General features: G+C 37.5%; 1 protein-coding gene across 9 annotated transcripts in view; it reads left to right on the top strand.

Annotated features, from left to right (window-relative positions):
- NEK1 (NIMA related kinase 1) overlaps positions 1-16,857 on the top strand; it is a 225,860-nt gene that overhangs the window by 141,199 nt on the left and 67,804 nt on the right. For all 9 annotated transcript variants that reach the window (XM_064371000.1, XM_064370999.1, XM_064371003.1 and 6 more), the window contains one exon: positions 11,783-11,935. In XM_064371000.1, the coding sequence (XP_064227070.1) occupies positions 11,783-11,935 (153 nt within the window). The remainder of the gene's footprint in view (positions 1-11,782; positions 11,936-16,857) is intronic.

The raw sequence follows: 16,857 nt of genomic DNA on the forward strand, positions 1-16,857 counted from the left end.
ACCTTATTACCTTATTGAAAGTACCTTTATAGACAATAAAAACAAAAATAAAAAACAAAAAGCATCTTCATATAGAATTAGGATGAGACTGAGCATACTACTATGCAAGTATTTCTCCAGAGTTTAAAAGTAGTATTTATTAAATACACGATGTACTTACATGGTAAAAATTACAAAGTATAAACAATGTACAGTTCTGTCCCACCTTATCCACTCTATTTCCTTCCCTATTGTTAGATGACCACTGATGCTAGCTTATTATTTATCTTTCCAGAGTTCCTCATATATATGTGTACCTGTGTGTGCATGTGTGTGTAGATATGTATAAAGAAGAGTACATTTCCCCTTTGTTTTACATTATTTGTCACATGTAGTTATTTTAGTATATTTATATTATTTCTGTTATTTGTACTTCTCTGATCTTATTTTTGCTTATTATAAGCATATTTTATAGATCTTTTCATACCACTGCATAAACAATTTCCTTGTCCTTTTCCCAGAATTTCATTATGAAAAATTTAAAATATTTGATAAAATTGAAATAATTTCACAATGGATACTAAATATTCTCTATTTAAGTTAAATTTAAATTTTTCCATTAACATTTTAGTATGCTTGCTATGTCACATATCTGTCCATCCTTCTAGCCATCAATTGGTATGTCATCGTTTCATGCAATTCAGAGTAAATTGCAGATATTGGTATACTTTGCCCTAAGTATTTCACAGCATATAATTATTTATTAGAGTTCAGTGTTTGTTTAGAAATGTTTTCCTTTATGTTAAATTTACATACAATGAAATGCACAGATTGTAAATGTATATTAGCTGGTTTTTAACAAATTCTGGGATCTACAAAATAAGAACCCCTGTCAAGATATACAACATTACCATCACCCCAGAAAGTTTGCCCCTGTCTAGTCATTCTTTGTTCTTAGCCTTCCAGGGGCAACTTTTTCTGAATTTTTTTTTCTACCTTAGATTAGCTGTTCCTGTTCTAGAATAGCGTATAGACTCTTTAGTTTGTACTCTTTTGTGTCTGGCTTCTTTCACTCAAGGCTGATGATTTTTTCCCCTAATCTCTCACCTCTGGCTGAAAACATAATAATTTTTGAGAATCATCTGTGTTGCAATTATTATTAGCTTGTTTCTTTTAAAAAAAAATTAGCTTTATTAAAAGTTTTCTTTGTTTGATATTGATATAGTCACTCCTATTTTGTCTCACTCAGTGTTAGCCTGGTATATCTTTATCCCTTTTTTTTCCTCTTAATCTATTTGTGTCTTTATATTTAATGTGGGTTTCTTGTGGGCAGCATATTGTTACGTTTGCTTTTTAATCCACTCATATAACCTTTAACTGGTATGTTTAGACCATTTACATTTAATGTGATTATTAATGTGATTGGGTTTAAATTCAGATGATCCTCAGTTTACAATGGGATTACAGCCCAATAAACCCATTATATAGTTGAAAAATCTTAAGTTGAACCATCATAAGTCAGGGACTGTCTTTGCACCATTTTTCTATTTGTTTTTTGTTTGTCTCATCTATACTTTCCTTCCTTTGTTCTCCTGTTTTACGTTCTTTGAGGTTAGTTGTTTTTTATTATTCCATTTTACCTCTGTTGTTGAATTATTAGCTATAGCTCATTGTTCTGTTATTTCAGTGTTGGCTTAAGAGTTTATAGTGTATTACCTTTAACTTATCACAGTGTATCTTCAATTGAGTTATTATACTTCATACGTGGTATAAGAATATTGCAATAATATACAGTTGACCCTTGAATAGTGTGGGGGTGAGGGGATAGTCAAAAATCCATGTGTAATTCTTAACTCCCCCAAAATTTAACTAGTAATAGCCTACTGTTGACCAGAAGCTTTATCAGTAACATAAAGTAATATGTAAACACATATTTTACATATTATATGTATTATATACTATATTCTTACAATAAAGGAAGCAAGAGAAAAGAAAATGTTACTAAAAAAATTATAAGAGGAAATATATTTACTGTTAAGCGGAAGAGGATCATCATAAAAGTCTTTATCCACATCATCTTCACATTGAGTAGGCTGAAGTGGAGGAAAAGTTGGTGTCTGAAGGGTGACATAGGTGGAAGAAAATTTGTGGATAAGTGGACCCAGGCATTTCAAACCTTTGTCACCTGTATTTACATTTGTTCCCTCCCAGCCTTTGGTAACATTGTTTTGTTTTGTTTTTTTTAATGCTATAAATCCCATAATACAGCATAGTCATTTATTCTTTAAAAAGATTTCAATAATAAGAGAAAAAAAATCTTTTGTGTCTACTCATGTAGTTTTCATTTCTTTTGTGTAGAAGGTTTCTATTTTGTATCATTTTTCTTCTGCCTGAAGGACTTCTTTTTAGATTTTGTGTAGTATAGTCCTGCTGGTGATTCATTCAACATTTGTATGTCTGTAAACGTTTTTATTTTGCCTTCCTTTTGCAACAGTATTTTTTCTGAGACATAGAATTCTGAATTGCAAATTTTTTTCTTTTACTACTTTAATGATGCTGCTTCACTGTCATCTTATGCACATTATTTGCAATGAGAAGTCTTCTTTTACCCTTATTTTTAGTTTTATTCCTCTGTGTCTTTTTTCTCTAGCTCCTTTTCAGATTTTTCCCTATAGCCTTGGTTTCAGTGAATTTGATTATGATCTGCCTCAATGTCACTTTCATCATGTTTCCTTTGCTTGGGTTTTGTTGAGCATCTTGGATTTATGAGTTAATAGTTTTCATAAAACCTGAAAAGCTCGTGGCCATTAGTCTAGTTTTTTCTGTCTTGAGTATGAATGGACAAGTTCAATGGGCAGGTTCATTTATGTGAACTTCATTTAGACAAGTTAAATATGGATCTTATTAATGTTTTCTTTACCTCTATCATGGTTACTGTTCTCTCTAGCTTGTTGAACATACGGAATTCAATTATAATGACAGTTATAAATGTCCTTGTCTAGTTACATCATCTCTGTCATTATGGGGTTGGATTGGATTCACTGATTTTTTTTTGTAGTTAATATTCTGGTCTGTGCGTGCTTGATAATTTTTGTTTGGGTGGTGAACATTGTGAATTTTAATATTTGTGCTATGTATTTTTGTGTTTCTATAAATATTCTTGGACACAATTTAGTTAGCTGTGCATAGCTTGGCTCTTCTAAGTCTAACTTCTAAGCTTTGTTAGTTGGAACAGAGCAGTGATCTATATTATTAATATGTATTAGTATTACTATGCATTAGCATATAGCTAATCTTTTACCTTTTATGCACCAACAACCTTTCTAAATAATCTGCCTGGTGCCTTGTAAATTATGAATCAATCTTTTTTGGCTGATGGGAGTAGGAACTCTTTCTGGCACTGTGTGAACTTGAACATTTGTTACCTCTACTTCTTTTGAGTGGCCTTTTCTCTAAACTACAGTAATTTCTTTATACATTATGTACTGATATGCTGATCAGTACTCAGGTAAAGACTCAAAGGGGCTTTTTACAATTTTCCTGAGTTCTCTGTCTGTGTAACATTACTCTTCAGTACTCTTACCTTGCAAACGCTAGCCACTTGGCCTCCCTAGACTCCCAGTTCTGCCTCCTCAGCTGAGAGAGACTGTTGACTCCACCTGGGTTTTCCCTCCCTGCATTGAAGGGGTTAAATTCTGGTGTTTTTTGTTTTGTTTTATTTTGTTTTCTTATGGACATTTAGTTATCCCAGTTTTGTTTGTTAGAGAGTTTTCCCCCTTTGAATTGCTTTGACAAATGACTGTGAGTTATGGGTCTATTTCTGGGTTCTCTACTCTGTTTTAACCATCCTTTGAAAGTCCTATTGGTAATCATTTTGGCTGTATGAAACTGATTATTATCTGCTAATTTGCATGTTCTTTCATAAAACTGGTACATTAACTGTATCAACATGTATTAGGTTACCTTTGAATGTCTATATACCTTATGCCTCATAATATGTAATATTATATCCCATGTGTATCTAGGTACCTATGTACTTCACATATTATTACCAAATGTTCTAAAGGCTCAAACCTTAGTATACAACTTTTTATATTTTTCTTTGATACATTTTATTAAAATGGTTTACCCCAAATTATTGTAGTCAAAAAGGAAGTATTTGCCTACCTATAATAAATAAAGTAGGACAGATTTTCTTAGAAATACTTTTCTCTGCTTTTTAATCCATATGTGTGTTTAAGATTTGTCTTCTGTTTTTTTCTGTGAAATGTATAGAAATGAAATATTCATTTCTGTTTCTTCTATTCTTATATTTCCCCCAATTGTTATTGACTTATCTTACTTTTTTTCTATTTTTTCAAATAAAGATTTTATAGAAACATAATACAGGTTGAGCATTCCTAATCCAAAATCTGAAATCCAAAATGTTCTAAAATCTGAAACTTTCGAGTACTAGTGTGATACCATAAACAGAAAATCCACATCTGACCCCATGTGATGTGTCAAAATCAAAGTGCAGGTGCACAACACATGCTTTCTTTATTCAGCATCCCCAAGGGCAAAAAGACCCTCCCAGCCATTTAAAAAAGCTATCTGATAGAATACCTTCGTACAGGGATCGATACAAGATGACCGATTAGGAGGAACTCGGGATTGCAGCTCCGAGAGAAGGCGCAGAGAGTGAGTGGACGCCGCATTTCCAGACGGATTTTTACTGCCCACAGACCAGGAGATTCACAGGAGGAGGAGCCCCACAGGTCGCCAGCGCCGCTGGTCTGACCGGCGTGGCCGCTCGGCCCACGCCCTGGGGTGGGGGTCAGCGGCTCGTTGAGCAGAGTGAGAAAGACTGAGTCCCCTCTGAGCCAGCAAGCGGAGCTGAAGCAGGAAGTCAAGCCAGGAGATTCCTGGGCAAGGGCGCACCACGAATCTCAGAGTTGCTGCTTCGGCTGACGCAGCGGCTCACAGGGCAGCAGATTTTTACTGCCCACGGACCAGGAGATTCACAGACGGAGGAGCTCCACGGGTTGCCAGCGCCGCTGGTTGGACCAGAGCAACTGCTCGGCCAACACCTGGGGCAGGGGGCAGAGGCTCCTTGTGCAGAGTGAACAATACTGGGTCGCCTCTGGGCCAGCAAGGGGAGCTGAGGCAGGGAGTCAAACCAAGAGATTCCCGGGCAAAGAGGGCGCCACGGGAAGCACGGCTGAACCCGGGACGGTCCAGCTCAGTGGGGGAGGGGCGTCCCCCACCGGGAAACATGCGGCAGTTCCCAGGGCAATTTGCTGTAACCAAGGTAACCCGCTACTACAGAGACTCCGTCACTACAGGGGCGGGCCAACATAGCAGAAGCAGTTCTAACTACACCCATATAAACAGGACTGCAGGGAAGTTCACATGGAAGCTGGGCGGAGCCCACAGCAGCTCAGCGAAGCCTCTGCAGGCTGAGTGCAACTAGGCTGCCACCTTGTGGTCAGGGAAAACGATAGCAAGACAGTGGGAAATCATAAAGCCCTAACTCCCTGGGACAGAACACCTGGGGGGAAGAAAAGGGGGTTTATGAGTTCAGCTGCTGCAGACTTAAAATTACCAAAATCAGAAAGACAGCAACTACAAAGTCGATAGGTGGATAAATCCACAAAGATGGGAAGAAACCAGCGCAAAAAGGATGAAAACACCCAAAACCAGAACACCTCTCCTCCTACAAATGAGCGCAACTCCTCACCAGCGAGGGAACAAGACTGGATGGAGAATGAGTGTCATGAAATGACAGAATCAGCTTTCAGAAAATGGATAATAAGAAACTTCCGTGAGCTAAAAGAACATGTTCTAACCCAATGCAAAGAAACTAAGAACCTTGAAAAAAGACTTGACGAAATGCTAATGAGAATGGACAATTTAGAGAGGAATATGAGTGAATTGATGCAGCTGAAAAACACAACACGAGAACTTCGCGAAGCATGCACAAGTTTCAACAGCCGAAATGACCAAGCAGAAGAAAGGATATCAGAGATCGAAAATCAACTCAATGAAATAAACGAGAAGGCAAGATTAGAGAAAACAGGGTAAGAAGGAACAAAGTCAACAAGAAATATGGGACTATGTGAAAAGACCTAATCTACGTTTGATAGGTGTACCTGAATGTGACGAAGAGAATGCATCCAAGCTGGAAAATACTCTTCAGGATATTATCCAGGAAAACTTTCCCAACCTAGCAAGGCAGGCCAATATTCAAGTCCAGGAAATACAGAGAACACCACAAAGATATTCCTCTAGAAGAGCAACCCCAAGGCACATAATCATCAGATTCACCAGGGTCGAAATGAAGGAGAAAATACTAAGGGCAGCCAGAGAGAAAGGTCGGGTTACCCATAAAGGGAAGCCCATCAGACTCACAGCAGATCTCTCAGGAGAAACCCTACAGGCCAGAAGAGAGTGGGTGCCGATATTCAACATCCTTAAAGAAAATAACTTTCAACCCAGAATTTCATATCCAGCCAAACTAAGCTTCATAAGTGAAGGAAAAATAAAATCCTTTGAGAACAAGCAAGTATTCAGAGATTTCATCACCACCAGACCAGCTTTACAAGAACTCCTGAAGGAGGCACTACACATAGAAAAGAACAACTAGTACCAGCCACTCCAAAAACACACGAAATGGTAAAGAGCATCAACACAATGAAGAATCTGCAGCAACCAATGGGCAAAACAGCCAGCTAGCATCAAAATGACAGGATCGAATTCACACTTAACAATATTAACCCTAAATGTAAGCGGACTAAATGCCTCAATCAAAAGACACAGACTGGCAAATTGGATAAAAAGCCAAAACCCATCAGTGTGCTGCATCCAGGAAACCCACCTCACATGCAAGGATACACAAAGGCTCAAAATAAAGGGATGGCGAAGGATTTACCAAACAAATGGAGAGCAAAAAAAAGCAGGAGTTGCAATTCTCATCTCTGATAAAATAGACTTTAAAGCAACAAAGATCAAAAGAGACAAAGGAGGACATTACATAATGGTAAAAGGATCAATGCAACAAGAAGAGCTAACGATCCTAAATATATATGCACCTAATACAGGAGCACCCAGATACATAAGGCAAGTTCTTAAAGACTTACAAAGAGACCTAGACTCCCACACAATAATAGTGGGAGACTTCAACACCCCATTGTCAATATTAGACAGATCAACGAGACAGAAAATTAACAAGGATATCCAGGATTTGAACTCAGACCTGGAACAAGCAAGCCTTATAGACATATACAGAACTCTCCACCCCAAATCCACAGAATATACATTCTTCTCAGCACCACATCACACCTACTCTGAAATTGACCACATAATTGGAAGTAAATCACTCCTCAGCAAATGCAAAAGAACGGAAACCATAACAAACAGTCTCTCAGACCACAGTGCAATCAAGTTAGAACTCAGAATTCAGAAGCCAACCCAGAACCGCATAGCCTCATGGAAAATGAACAACTTTCTCCTGAATGTTGACTGGATAAACACTGAAATGAAGGCAGAAATAAAGACGTTCTTCGAAACCAACGAGAACGAAGACACCACATACCAGAATCTCTGGGACACATTTAAAGCAGTCTCTAGAGGAAAATATATAGCAATAAGTGCCCACATGAGAAGAAAGGAGAGATCTAAAATTGACACCCTATCGTCAAAATTGAAAGAGCTAGAGGAGCAAGATCAAAAAAACTCAAAACCTAGCAGAAGACAAGAAATAACTAAGATCAAAGCAGAATTGAAGGAGATAGAGACACGAAAAACCCTTCAAAAAATCAATAAATCCAGGAGCTGGTTTTTTGAAAAGATCAACAAAATAGACCACTATCCAGACTAATAAAAAAGAAAAGAGAGAATAACCAAATAGATGCAATAAAAAATGATAAAGGGGATATCACCACAGATTCCACAGAAATTCAAACCATCATCAGAGATTATTACAAACAACTCTATGCACATAAACTAGAAAACCTGAAAGAAATGGATAAATTCCTGGAAAGTTGCCTCCTCCCAAGCCTAAACCAGGAAGAAGTCGAAACCCTGAATAGACCAATAACAAGGTCGTCTGAAGTCGAGGCAGCAATTAAGAGCCTACCACCCAAAAAAAGCCCAGGTCCAGATGGGTTCACAGCCAAATTCTACCAGACATACAAAGAGGAACTGGTACCATTCCTACTGAAATTATTCCAAATAATCCAAAAAGAAGGAATCCTACCCAAATCATTTTATGAGACCAACATCATCCTAATACCAAAACCTGGCAGAGACTCAACAAGAAAAGAAAACTACAGGCCAATATCCATGATAAACATAGATACAAAAATCTTCAATAAAATACTGGCAAGCCGATTGCAACAGCACATCAAAAAGCTTATCCACCATGATCAAGTAGGATTCATCCCGGGGATGCAAGGCTGGTTCAATATACGCAAGTCTATAAATGTAATTCACCACATAAACAGAACCAAAGACAAAAACTACATGATTATCTCAATTGATGCAGAGAAGGCCTTCGACAAAATTCAGCAGCCCTTTATGCTAAAAACTCTCAATAAACTAGGTATCGACGGGACGTATCTCAAAATAATAAAAGCTATCTATGACAAACTGACAGCCAATATCATACTGAATGGGCCAAAACTGGAAGCATTCCCTTTGAAATCGGGCACTAGACAAGGATGCCCTCTCTCACCACTCCTATTCAATATAGTACTGGAAGTTCTAGCCAGAGCAATCAGGCAAGAAAAAGAAATAAAGGGTATTCAATTAGGAAAGGAGGAAGTCAAATTGTCTCTATTTGCAGATGACATGATTGTATATCTACAAGACCCCATCATCTCAGCCCAAAATCTCCTGAAACTGACAAGCAACTTCAGCAAAGTCTCAGGATACAAAATCAATGTGCAAAAATCACAAGCATTCCTATACACCAATAACAGACTTAAAGAGAACCAAATTAAGAACGAACTGCCATTCACAATTGCTACAAAGAGAATAAAATTCCTAGGAATACAACTAACAAGGAACGTAAAGGACCTCTTCAAGGAGAACTACAAACCACTGCTTAAGGAAATAAGAGAGGACACAAACAGATGGAGAAACATTCCATGTTCATGGTTAGGAAGAATATCGTGAAAATGGCCATACTGCCCAAAGTAATTTACAGATTCAATGCTATCCCCATCAAGCTACCAATGACCTTCTTCACAGAACTGGAAAAAACCACCTTAAACTTCATATGGAACCAAAAGAGAGCCCACATAGCCAAGTCAATTCTAAGCAAAAAGAACAAAGCGGGAGGCATCACACTACCGGACATCAAACTCTACTACAAGGCTACAGTAATCAAAACAGCATGATACTGGTACCAAAACAGAGATATAGACCAATGGAACAGAACAGAGGCATCGGAGGCGACACAACATATCTACAACCACCCGATCTTTGACAAACCTGACAAAAACAAGCAATGGGGAAAGGATTCCCTGTTCAATAAGTGATGTTGGGAAAACTGGCTAGCCATATGCAGAAAGCAGAAACTTGACCCCTTCCTGACACCTTACACTAAAATTGACTCCAGATGGATTAAAGACTTAAACATAAGACCTAACACCATAAAAACACTAGAAGGAAACCTAGGGAAAACCATTCAGGACATAGGTGTAGGCAAGGACTTTATGACCAAAACACCAAAAGCATTGGCAACAAAAGCCAAAATAGACAAACGGGACCTAATCAAACTCCACAGCTTCTGCACGGCAAAAGAAACAGTCAATAGAGTGAATCGGCAACCAACAGAATGGGAAAAAATTTTTGCAGCCTACCCGTCTGACAAAGGGCTGATATCCAGAATTTACAACGAGCTAAAACAGATTTACAAGAAAAAAACAAACAAGCCCATTCAAAAATGGGCAAAGGATATGAACAGATACTTTACAAAAGAAGACATACATGAGGCCAACAAGCATATGAAAAAATGCTCATCATCACTGGTCATTAGAGAAATGCAAATCAAAACTACATTGAGATACCATCTCACGCCAGTTAGAATGGCGATCATTAAAAAATCTGGAGACAACAGATGCTGGAGAGGATGTGGAGAAATAGGAACACTTTTACACTGTTGGTGGGAGTGTAAATTGGTTCAACCATTGTGGAAGACAGTGCGGCAATTCCTCAAGGACCTAGAAATAGAAATTCCATTTGACCCAGCAATCCCATTACTGGGCGTATATCCAAAGGATTATAAATCGTTCTACTATAAGGACACATGCACACGAATGTTCATTGCAGCACAGTTTACAGTAGCAAAGACCTGGAACCAACCTAAATGCCCATCGATGATAGACTGGACAGGAAAAATGTGGCACATATACACCATGGAATATTATGCAGCCATCAAAAACGATGAGTTTGTGTCCTTTGTAGGGACATGGATGAACCTGGAAACCATCATTCTCAGCAAACTGACACAAGAACAAAATCAAACACCACATGTTCTCACTCATAGGAGGGTGTTGAGCAATGAGAACACATGGACACAGGGAGGGGAGCACTATACACTGGGGTCTGTTGGGGGGAGTGGGGGTGACAGCGGGGGGGGTGGGGAGTTGGGGAGGGATAGCATGGGGAGAAATGCCAGATATAGGTGAAGAGGAGGAAGGCAGCAAATCACACTGCCACGTATGCACCTATGCAACAACCTTGCATGTTTTTCACATGTACCCCAAAACCGAAAATGCAATACAAAAAAAAAAAGGAACACCTTCTCATCCCTTCTGATCCTATTCTGATCCCTCAACTGCTTCCAGTACTTCTTTTTGCCAATAAAATGAAAGACAGTATAGAGTAACTTTTTCATCAAAGTCCAGGTTTGTTGGTGGAGACTAAAAGCCTGCTGTTGTTTAGCAGTTCCCAGGTATTCTGGTGATAATACTGTGCTGCTTAGTTATCTTCAACACGTTTTTTCACTGTAATGGTATGTCTTTTTTTTTTTAACTATGAGATATTTTTGCGTGAACAAGTGTAAGAAAATGATTGCTTATTAGCATATAAACTCAGAGTCAGGAATGATGGTGATGCCAGACAACCTCTGAAGGCCCACATGGGTGGCCAGGACAGTGACAATACTGCTTTTTGATGGTTCTGTGTGTACAAACTTTGTTTTATTCACAGAATTATTTAAAATATTATATAAAATTCCCTCCAGTCTATGTGTATAAGATGGATGTAAAACAAATCAGGCCAGGTGTGATGGTTCACACCTATAATCCCAGCACTTTGGGAAGCCAAAGTGAGATGATCACTTTAGCGCAGGAGTCCAAGACTAGCCTGGGCAACATAGTGAGACTGTATCTCTTAAAAAACAAACGTAAGTGAATTTCATGTTTAGACTTCAGTCCCATCAACAAGATATCTCATTATGTATATGCACATATTTCGAAGTCTGAAAAAAATTTGAGATTCAAAACACTTCTGGTCCCAAGCATTTCGGATAAGGGATACTCAACCTGTATTAAGTTATGGTTTTTTTCTATTTTTATATTCCTCAAAACTAGAATTTAATTCATACTCTAAAAGGCAATTATAGATATATTTTTATTGCTAGTTTCATTTGCTTCTGTTCTTGCCATTATTTATCATTCTTCCCCCAAAAGTCTTTGCAGTATAACCTTTTTTTCTCATGAAGCACTCAATTGGATAAAAGACCGAAAGTCTGCCTTACCATGCAGTATTATTATACTGTTCCTGAAAATTGTTTCTTTGTATCTTTTTCTTATAGGAAACACAGTGGGAGAAGTTATTAAATTAGATCCTAGTGGATCTCCAAGAAGAGCCTGGGGGAGAAGTCCGACAGATTCTGTTCTAAAGATACTTGGAGAAGCTGAACTACAATTTCAGACAGAACTTTTGGAAAACACAACTATTAGAAGTGGTAAGGAGAAACTACTAGTTTTTCTATACTAGAAGTAATATTAAAAATCTAATTATGTGTTTTAAGATGTTTCCATTTTGTGTTATTTTTAATTGTCTTTTTGTTATAATAATGTTTTAATTAGTTTGAGAATGACTGTATTTTCTAGGGGGATTATCCAAATGATGTCTTGAGTTTTGACCTGACATATGTGGATGGGATCTAAAAGGAAAAGGAAATGTATTGGGTGGAGTTAGAAAAGTCAGAATGTAGCTCTGCTACTAATGCCAAAGAAGAAAAGAAAAAGAAAAAGAAAAAAAAAAAGTCATAATGCTATTTTACATGAAAACAGATATAGGAGAAATGCATTGCGATGAATTGTGTGTGTTTTGATATGGATTCAAGAACTAGACTGACTGAAAGGTATTGCAGTAGGTGTGACAGACGTTATGAATTATAGGACTGGGGAAGGAGAGTTGTCATGAGGCAGGAGGAAATATTTCTGATCCATGAGTTTTGTGGGTTTTGGTATTACAGCTATGCATCAAACAGAGTGTCTAGGTAAAAAACAGGTGTTTTGAAATTAAACAGCTTGTTTAAATGAAGAGGAAGTGGAATGTACTTTTCCTCTTTTTAGAAGTTGTATCTAGGCAGGAATGTGTGCCACTTTTGTGCTCTTTCCTTCTTTATCTCTCTCACTCTTTTTCTCTGTCTCCCCTTAAAAAGCCTCTAGTGAAACTCATATCCAGAGCTGGTGGAAAAATAACCTAGGCAATGACACTACTGATATGTTCAATAATGGAATTAGCCAGATGCTGAGAATTAGCCAGTGAAATGAACCTATGCACATGTTACTGAAGTAGCAAAAGTAGGCTGCTAATAATTGTTATTTTCTTTAATATTAAATGTAGAAAACAATTTGAATTGAGAAATACATATAATCATCTGTTTGGAAAAATGACAAAAAAGTGTATTTGTAATTAATTTGTTTACACTATCCTATAAGGAAATTGTGCAGTTATATGCCAAATACTAACTAAAAATACTAGTAACAACTGGGTGCAGTGGCTAACCCCTGTAATCCTAGCACTTTGGGAGGCCAAGGCAGGTAGTCACCTGAGGTCAGGAGTTCAACACCAGTCTGGCCAACATGGTGAAATCCCATCTCTACTAAAAATAAAAAATTTACCAGGTGTGGTGGCATGTGCCTGTAGACCCAGCTACTCAGGAGGCTGAGGCAAGAGAATTGCTTGACCCCAGGAGGCAGAGGTCTCAGTGAACTGAGATTTCACCACTGAGACTCTGTCTCAAAAAAAAAAAAAACTAGTAACTTGCTCTGAGCCTGTTTTCAAAATGTTCCAGGCTTTATTCAAGATAAAAATGCCTTCAGGCTCTAAAACAAATGAGTTCAGACTCTAACATTTTAAAAAATAATAAAGATAATTTTACCCTGAAGTGCAAAACTCTGGAAAAAATGAGAAAAACATTTCAGATTATTTTGTAGTCTAAAAGTTGTATAATATGCTGATGTTTATTAACACTATTACTTTTAAAAGATTCTGATTTTTTAATATAAAGTTTTGTTGCTTAAATATATGCAATTTTTTGTACAGTAATACTTAAACCACATAAATGTGGTACTTTCATTCTTCATATTCATCATAATCCATCTGCACAGAATTGGAACTGAGAAGTTATTTTATAATTTGTCTTTATTCATTCACCAACTATTTAATGAACACTTCTTAGTGTGTTCACTATAATATGTTAGATGATAAGCTACAAAGGAAAAAAATATTATTCTTGCTAGGCGTGGCAGCTCACACCTGTAATCCCAGCACTTTGAGAGATTGAGGCAGGTGGATCACAAGGTCAAGAGATGGAGACCATCCTAGCCAACATGGTGAAACCCCATCTCTACTAAAAATACAAAAATTCGCTGGGCATGATGGCGCAAGCCTGTAGTTCCAGCTACTCGAGAGGCTGGGGCAGGAGAATCATTTGAACCCAGGTGGCGGAGGTTGCAGTGAGCCGAGATCACACCACTGCATGCCATCCTGGCGACAGAGTGAGACTTAGTCTCAAAAGAAAAAAAAAATAAATCATTCTTGCTCTCAGAGGACAGATAAAAATGAAAATAAATAATAACATTGCATGAAAAGGACAAGAATAAAAAGTAACTACAAAGTTCAGAATTAACGCAGAGATATTTAAGTAATTAACTTTGTCTTGTATAGTCAAAAAAGATATCCCAGACTTGTTATCTGCCCTCTTGTTTTTCTCCAAAATACATTTACTGAGAAGAATATGCTCTGTATTGGGATTTTAAGCCAAAGAAGTGACAGTTTTTACCATCATGGAAATCACATGTGGCAAAATCTGTGCTACAGATGTTGTATGTGAAATGCTCTGGGGCCACAGATGAGGTGGATTTACTTTATCAGTGCTATATGGCTTTATTAATGATAATACGTATGGCTCTTTTAGGTAAGGGAAAGCCACAAGAGAATAAGCGAATTTGAGGCCACAGATGAGGTGGCTTTTTTATTAATGATAATACATATAGCCCTTTGGGGTAAGGGAAAGCCACAGAGAATCAGCCATTTTTGAGGTATATCAAAGATTTTTTTTTTCAAATAACTCATTACTTAGGTAAGGGATAGAATGAAATTCTAGGCAATATGTTATTCTAGTATATGCAAAGACAAAGGTTTAGCTCATGTGTATGTGAAGGTGGCTTCATGTTGTGGAAAGAGAATGGGCTTGAGTTCCAATCCTAGCTCCATTACTTGCTCAGCAACCATGGATAAGTTCCTCTGACTTTGCCATTCAGTTCCTCCTTATGTAGAATGGAAACACTACTATCAAGGCTTATTTTGTATTAAATGAGAAACATAAAAGGTCCTTGATGTTCTTTGTTTTCGTCTTCCAATCCTATGTCGGTGTCTACTCGTTCTGATTGCCTGAAACTTTTTTTGTGATAGAGTCCTTAGAAAAGGCTTGTGTGAACTCAGAGGTTTTCCATTTTCATAAATTTTGTCTTTTGACTTTATTTGTGAAGGTCATTTTGGCTACATATGAAATCCTTGGCTTACCTTTTCTTCCTTGTCTTTAACATAATTTAATTATATTCTGGCATAAAGCATTGCTGCAGAAAGTCTGATGGCAGTTTTAATTTCTTTACCTTACAAGTGATTTGGTCTTTTTGCTAGGATGCTCAAAGTATATCTTTCTTTTTACCTCAAGTCCAATCATTTTCTTAAAATATATTTTGGCATTGAGTTTGTTTTTCTAGTACAATACATAGTGTGTCTTTTTAAAAAAAAAATAGACCTTTTTTAGAGCAGTTTTGGATTAATAGTGACACAAATTGGCTCTGTATCCCCACCCAAATCTCATCTTGTAGCTCCAGTAATTCCACGTGTTGTGAGAGATGCCTGAATCTTGGGGGCTGGTCTTTCCCATGCTATTCTCATGATAGCGAATGGGTCTCATAAGATCTGATGGTTTTTAAAAAACAGCAGTTTCTCTGCACAAGCTCTTATTTTTTTTGCCTGCCACCATCCATGTAAGATATGACTTGCTTCTCCTTGCCTTCTGCCATGATTGTGAGGCCTCCCCTGCCATGTGGAACTGTGAGTTCAATTATACCTCTTTCTTTTATATATTGCCCCATCCCAGGTATGTCTTTATATAACAGCAGCATGGAAAAGGACGCATACACATAGCAAAGTTGAGTGAAAAGTACAGAGTTCCTGTATACACCCTTCCCCCATGCACACATAGCCTCCCCCACCACCAGAGAGGTACGTTTGTTTTAATCAGTGAACCAATATTGGCACATCATTATAACCAAAGTGTGTATTTTATGTTAAAATTCACTCTTGGTGCTTTAATTTCCTTGGGTTTTGACAAATGTATAATGCCATGTAACCACCATTATTACAGAATAATTTGCTGCCCCAAGAATCCCCTGTGCTCTGCTTATTTATCCCTCCCTTTCTTCCAAACCCTGGCAACCACTGATTATTTTACTATCTCCATAGTGTTGCCTTTTCCAGAATGTCATCTAGCTGGACTCATACAGTATGCACTCTTTTCAGATTGGATGGTTCCACTTAGTCATATACACTTAAGGTTCCTCTGTAATTGTTTTGTGTCTCAATAGCTCATTACTTTTTAGTGCAGAATATTACATTGTATGGATATGCCATAGTTTATCCAGTTTCAAGATGTACTGAAAGACATCATGATTGCTTCCAAGTGATAGCATTTATGAATAAAGATGACATAAACATCCATGAGCAGGTTTTAGCATGGACATAAGTTTTCAGTTCATTTGGGTGAATACAGAGGAATACAGTTGCTGGATTGTATACTAAGAGTATGTTTAGTTTTATAAGAAACCACCAATCTCCCAACGTGTCTGTACCATTTTGCAGTGGATGAATGAGAGTTCCTGTTACTCTCCTCTCCAGCATTTGGTGTTGTCAGTGTTTTGGATTTTGGTTATTTTAATTGGTGTGCAGTGGTATCTTGTTGTTTTTATTAGCAGTCTCCTAATAACATGTGATGGTGAACCTCTTTTCAGTGCTTCTTACTATATGCTGCTTTGCCACCTGTACACCTTAGTGAGTTGTCTGTTGAGATCTTTCCCCCATTTTTAAATTGGGTACTTTATTTTCTTATTGTCAAGTTTAAGAATTCTTTGTATATTTTGGTTAACAGTCCTTTATCAAATATGTCTTTTGCAAATACAGATTGAGTATCCCTTATCTGAAGTGCTTGATATCAGAAGTGTTTTGAATTGGGTTTTTTTTCAGATTTTAGACTATTTGCATTATACGAGTTGAGCATCTCTAATCCAAAAATCCAAAATCTAAAATGCTCCAATGAACGTTCCTTTGAGCATCATGACAGTGTTCAAAAAGGTTCATATTTTG

The sequence above is a fragment of the Aotus nancymaae genome, unplaced genomic scaffold (assembly GCF_030222135.1).
Source record: "Aotus nancymaae isolate 86718 unplaced genomic scaffold, 86718_ANA_hifiasm-v0.15.2.pri h1tg000115l, whole genome shotgun sequence".
NCBI lineage: Eukaryota > Metazoa > Chordata > Mammalia > Primates > Aotidae > Aotus > Aotus nancymaae.